Source organism: Formica exsecta, unplaced genomic scaffold, assembly GCF_003651465.1.
Source record: "Formica exsecta isolate Colony F162 unplaced genomic scaffold, ASM365146v1 scaffold333, whole genome shotgun sequence".
NCBI classification, from domain to species: domain Eukaryota; kingdom Metazoa; phylum Arthropoda; class Insecta; order Hymenoptera; family Formicidae; genus Formica; species Formica exsecta.
Genome location: NW_021850582.1, coordinates 439,425 through 445,361, shown reverse-complemented (window position 1 = coordinate 445,361; position 5,937 = coordinate 439,425). Strand labels below are relative to the sequence as shown.

At 40.7% G+C, this 5,937-nt stretch overlaps 1 protein-coding gene across 2 annotated transcripts in view; it reads left to right on the top strand.

Annotated features, from left to right (window-relative positions):
- LOC115238388 (protein ABHD18) overlaps positions 1–2,972 on the top strand; it is a 3,782-nt gene extending 810 nt beyond the window's left edge. Inside the window, exons 2-9 of one of the 2 annotated variants that reach the window (XM_029812161.1) lie at positions 315–399; positions 486–668; positions 793–905; positions 1,035–1,173; positions 1,247–1,444; positions 1,543–1,843; positions 2,143–2,386; positions 2,470–2,972. In XM_029812161.1, coding sequence (XP_029668021.1) covers positions 315–399; positions 486–668; positions 793–905; positions 1,035–1,173; positions 1,247–1,444; positions 1,543–1,843; positions 2,143–2,386; positions 2,470–2,530 — 1,324 coding nt within the window. In that variant the 3' untranslated portion in view covers positions 2,531–2,972. Of the gene's footprint in view, positions 1–314; positions 400–485; positions 669–792; positions 906–1,034; positions 1,174–1,246; positions 1,445–1,542; positions 1,844–2,100; positions 2,387–2,469 lie in introns of both variants that reach the window. The other variant, XM_029812160.1, reaches the window with a different exon arrangement.
- The last annotated feature ends 2,965 nt before the right edge of the window (positions 2,973–5,937 follow it).

The following is a 5,937-nucleotide window of genomic DNA, read 5'->3' as shown; positions in this document are numbered from 1 at the left end:
AATTATTATTTTAATATATTTTTTGTATTATATAATATTTAACAAAAATACTTTATAGATTACTTAATATTTTTCTATCAATTCTACAACCAAATGTTTAATTATCTAAATTGATATTTGTAATTAATGCAAAAAGATTACGACTAATCGTTATATATGCAAAATAAATGCAACAGCCTAGAGCCTAGAGCACATATAAGTAACATAAATTTTATTAAAATAATAATTGTATATTATTCCATGTATAGGAGGTACATTTATGACATGTCATTATTTGCAATCCGCAATATCTAAATGTGACAATTTTGTTACAGGATTTTTGAATTTAGGAAAGTCATATCAAATCGAGAAGTGTGCTACAATATGATACCATTTGACTATCCAATAGAGATAACAAAAGTATTCAACATTTTTTTCTATAATATTAATTTCATAATTATCCAAAGAATCATAACATGTATAGGTCTCTTTGTTCTATATGACAGGATGAAGTATGGTCAGATTGTCATATAATCGAAGGTCAATTTGAATCACCTCTTGAGAAACATCTCCCAGGGATAATGCCAGACAATACCAAAATGGCCTATTTTCAAGTGATTTTACCAACCAAATGGGGTTCCCATAAAATAAAGCCAATTTGTTTACATCTTGCAGGAACAGGAGATCATGTAAATATTAATTATATCTTTCCTTATTGTACTAATTTTTTTTTTTTTTTTTTGTGAAATGTATAATATGGTATGATATTCTATATATTCTTATCAAAATATTTATATTTTACTTATTAACTAGTTTTTTTGGCGACGTAGAAATCTTATCGCTAAACCACTACTCAAGGAAACCGGAATAGCCTCAATATTGTTGGAAAATCCATTTTATGGTCTGAGAAAGCCACATAATCAAATGTAAGAATTCTTAATTGGAAGATTTGTTCGTATAAAATTCTTAATTAGAAGATTTGTTAGAGTGAAATCACGCAAATATTTTGCTAAGATTCTGCAGTTTTTCTCCTTATTATGTAATCTTTCTTTTAGACGTTCTAGTTTGCATAATGTGTGTGACATTTTTATTATGGGAGGCTGCCTGATAATGGAATCAATTGTTTTGTTGAATTGGTGCGAACAACAAGGATTAGGTCCATTAGGTCTCACTGGATTATCAATGGGTGGACATGTTGGTTTTAATTTTGGTAAAATTATACTTTTCATATTATAATACCTCTAAATATGTTGTTCTCTTTTTACAGATGGCTTCTTTAGCAGCTACCAATTGGCCGAAACCGATATCGTTAGTACCTTGCTTGTCATGGTCAACTGCTTCACCTGTATTTACAGAAGGTGTAATGAGCGCATCGATAAATTGGTCACTTTTGGAAACACAATATTTTTCAAATAAGATATACCAGGACGATCTCGCAAAAATGGTGAAAATTATTGATCACGATGTAAATATAATTATTGTGTCTTATGTATTGCATCTATTTATATATTGCCAGTTTCTCTTTTTTTCACTCTTTTATTGTTTTATTAAATATACTTTTAGGATGCTTTCTTAGCTGGCCAACATTTTGTAAAGCATTATCCTGCGAGTATGAAAAGAGTCGATAAGTTAAGAAAAGAATCTAAAGAAGGCTGTAAAGACAATAATACTTTAGATGATACGAAAAATGGTACAAACTCTATTAATAATAATAGCGATAATAATATTTCTGCCAAATGTGAATCTAAAAATGAGAGCAATCAGTTGCAGCAACAAATCGTAGAAGAAAAGGCAGCAGCCAAAATATTTCCCTTAAATCTGATTTCCAACAAATTTAAACCAAAGGATCCCAATGCCCTCAAAGGTAAATCAATTTCATATGATTAGTTAGCATTATTTTGTATATACAAACGTATCTGTTAATTCGCGATACTTTGTGGGGAAAAAAAGTAGGTAGAAAATCACAGAAAATGATCTCAGTTGCTATTTTCTAATGATGAAATTGAAGCAGTTTAAATGTTTGTTCAGATATGTTTGTTATTATCTATTATCTTGGTGTTTGGCAATCCTAGGCAGCATGTAAGCATGGTTTTATGGGATTTATTGTTTTCCCCATGGCAGGAGTTTGCTTATTGCCAGTGTCGAAGCATCCACTGTTTTCAGACAACAAATGGCGCGAGCACGAAGCATTGCAATTTATGCGCGGTGTAATGGACGAATGCACACATTTAAAAAATTTCGAGATGCCTGTCGATACTGAATTAATTATTGCTGTTTGCGCGAAAAACGATGCTTATGTACCACGAGATCATTGCATGAGCCTCGATAAGATATGGCCAGGAGCTGAAATTCGTTACATCGATGCTGGCCATGTTAGTGCGTATCTTCTTCATCAGAAAGTCTTTAGGTAAAATTTATTATAATTTTCTATATTATATTTCTCTCATGTTGAATACAGAAAAGTTCAATAGTACATGTATTTTGTTTCAGATCCACAATAGCTGAATCTATCCAACGATCTTTGAAGAAGTATCCTATCGAGATAAGTTGATGACTTTGCAATATTAATCAATGCATGTTGTTTCAGAGGATTGTATTATTTTAAATTTTTAATTAGATAACGGAATATTTTTCCGGAATTTTGTGATTGAATTTGTCTACTATTAAAGACCGCCATATGTACATGTACGAACTATTTCTAGATCACTGCAGATAACGGTCTGCTACTAAAAGTACAATTGTTGCAGTCAATTTAATCGAGTATAGTGTAATCGATGTCATTGTCATTAGAGAATATATAAAAAAAAGATTATCTGCCAATAAATTGTTCCTATATGAAGCGATAACTCATGTAGCATAGGGGATACATTTTTTACATAACTATGTTTATATAGACTTATACACGATCTCAATGAAATACATTTTTTTAATGTTTGTAAATTGCAATTGTGTACAGCATTCTATATATTATCGAAATAAATTGTTAAAAATTATGATTATTGTGATTACCTTAGATATTTTATATAATACATAATGATACGTATTATATATCGTTGCAATACTGATAAACGCGCGAAAATGGAAAAAAAAAAGAGCGCGAGATTGTATAGCGATAATAATATATCGTAATATATAAAACGAACAAAGCCTTTTACTTTGATACTACATATACTTGATTTACAAAACGTTTAATCGAACGCTTTACATACCATACGAAACGGGGTACGCTTTATTCGTCGTTACAAATGTTTAAAATTATTTGATTAATCAATCAGGAGCGAAATTTTTTCTTATTCCAATTGATAAATAAAATCAGAGAGAAGAGAAAAGGCTTCTCTCTGATAAAATGCTTCGAAATATTTGTAATTGTCAAATGGAACGCACCCACGGTAGCCAATAATCTTTCGCTTTTCGAAATACGATAGGTTGCGAATTTGATTGGTTGCTTTCGAAAATGTACACGTGGGATAGAGTAACGTTTGTTCGACCAATCAGAAGCAAAGATTTCTTCATTCCGATTGGTCGATGAAAGGCTATTTTAGCGGACAAGTAGATTGGCGAACGCAAGCATGGAGGATATTCGAATTTTGAATTTAGGCGGTGCGGATGATCGGAAGCTACGATCGCCATCTGGCGTGTCGTACGCATGATCAGATGAAACCGGAAGCCGAGTGAGTCGCTCGTGTGCTCGCCAGCATTGGCCACGGCCACATGTGTCTCGCGGGTCTCGCGTACCGTTCTCCTACAGAAAAGGCTCTGCCGAAAATGCGCCGTGTTTACGTAATCCGCGGTAACGCGATGCCACGCCGGTACTGGTAGACGCGCCGAGATCCAGCTCCAACGTCACGAGTGCTCGCGATCAAGTGTGACGCGGCCGTGAATTACGTCGCGAGCGCAACGTGAAGTCGGCGACGGAAGACGAAAGACGTAAGACGAAAGACCGGAGATAGATCCCCAGGTTGCGAAGCGCTCGAGTGCCGCTGCTGTCCGCTAACGTTTTTCGCGACTAATCGCGCGTATGTTGCGCATCCGGAGAACCTTCCGACCACCGTCCGCTACCTGGAGGATAGTCTCGTGATTCGCGACATCGTACAGATCGTAACGAGCGGCGTAGAAAGGTAACACGCCGGGAATTTCTGCTTCGTAAAAACGTCGAGTCAGCGCGTTCGCTTAATCCGCCGCAAAGTACGAAAAATCTCGTGCGCGTCAACGAACGTTTCCGTGCGCGATTTCTACGCGATCTTACAACGTCAAAGTCGCGCGGAGTGTTACGTCGAGACGTATACGCGAGATATAAAAGTACTACATCTGCTTTGTCCGAACGACCGCGTGTCGCGGCGTACCACGCGCGCGTCTTTTTGGAAAGAGAGAAAAAGACGGAGAGAGCGAGATTCCGACGACGTGTCTGTCTGTCAAAACGAATACTCGAAGATATCGCCGTCGCGTTCTCTTCGTCGAGAAGAGCAGCCGCGCGCGCGTGACTAAAGTCCCTCAGTATGGAGAGGGGCATGTGAATCGCGAGAACGCGTGCGAGGTTAGTTTGCTCGTCGCGTGAGTAGTACAGTACGCGAGTCATCATTGGCCGTAATCGCCAATCTTGAGGGCGAGAAGACGGATCGCTTCGAGCTATCGTCAAGAGCGACGTTCCGTCGATCGTCGATCGTCGATCGTCGATCGCCGATCGGCCGGATCGGCGACGTAGAGTAAATTCCTAAGACCGAGTAAAACGCGCGGCCTCGTGCGCATAAAACCTCGTGTTTTTCTCCCTTGGCAGCGTACGCCGCAAGATGGCGGCCAAGCTAGCCAGTAACCAAGGTGGCGCTCGCAGCAACGGCGAGCGGCAGGAGGCGGGTCCTTGTCAGTCCTACGCCAGTGTATTAAATCCAAAGGGCGCATCTCAAAGTCGGGCGACTTCCTTCAAGAGTAATAATAAAGAGAACATTGGCGAGCAAGTGACGGGATCGCAACAGCATCAACAATCTCAACAGCAGCAACAAGGAACAACGATGGTGGAGAGATTAATGCCAAGCATGGTCAAGGATAAGTCCTGTCAAAGAATCGCCCGATGTCAAGTGACGCGAACGACGATTCAAGCAACATCGGATAACTTCTCGGAGAAGGATAACCGTTACGATAACCTGCCGAGAACGCCGAGCGCGCGTGTCGTCGACGGGCGCCAGGACGATAGCCAACGCGACGTCGCCGGCGAATCGAACAACGGCGACGTCAGCAACGACGGCGAGTTCCAGACGGTCGCCCCCAAAGGCGCCCGTCGTAAGGAGAAGATGCGCGAACAGCATCGGGAAAGTCATCGCGAGCGTCACCGGCTACGCGAAAACAACAACCGCCATCAGCAGCAACCACGTGGTCCCATTGGCGTCGGTATCGGTGCCGGCAACGTGGGCGGGGGCGGGGGCGGGGGCATCGGTAGACGCGGCAGTGACGAGAGATCGCACAGAGAGCGTGCCGACCGCGGCGACCGCAATGGCGTTATCGAACACGGTCCGAAGGAGGCCCATCATCACAGGGACGATCAGAACGCCGAGGCGGAGGCACAGACGGCATCTCTCCTGCCACAGCCGGTCAAATACGTCGAGGCCCCCTTACCGGCAGTCAACGCCTGGACGAAGAACAGGACATCGACGCCGCAAATTGCCAAGACATCCCCGCAGCAGCCGCTCAGCGTCGTCCCAACCGCGACATCCACATGCGTTGACAGACAGAGCGACAGAGAGCGGAGAATTTTACAGCCGCAACAGCAGCAGCAGCCTCAGGACACGATCGGTGAGTTGGATTATTTTTCATATCTTTGCCTTTGAAGGATTTATCTACTCTCTGATCAATTAATTGAGAGACATATATGGAAACAAAACTCATATTTTTCGATCAAATTTCTCTTGACAATTCTTTGGAAAAACTTTTCGCGAACATACTTGGATAACTTTCTCTTACATTTTT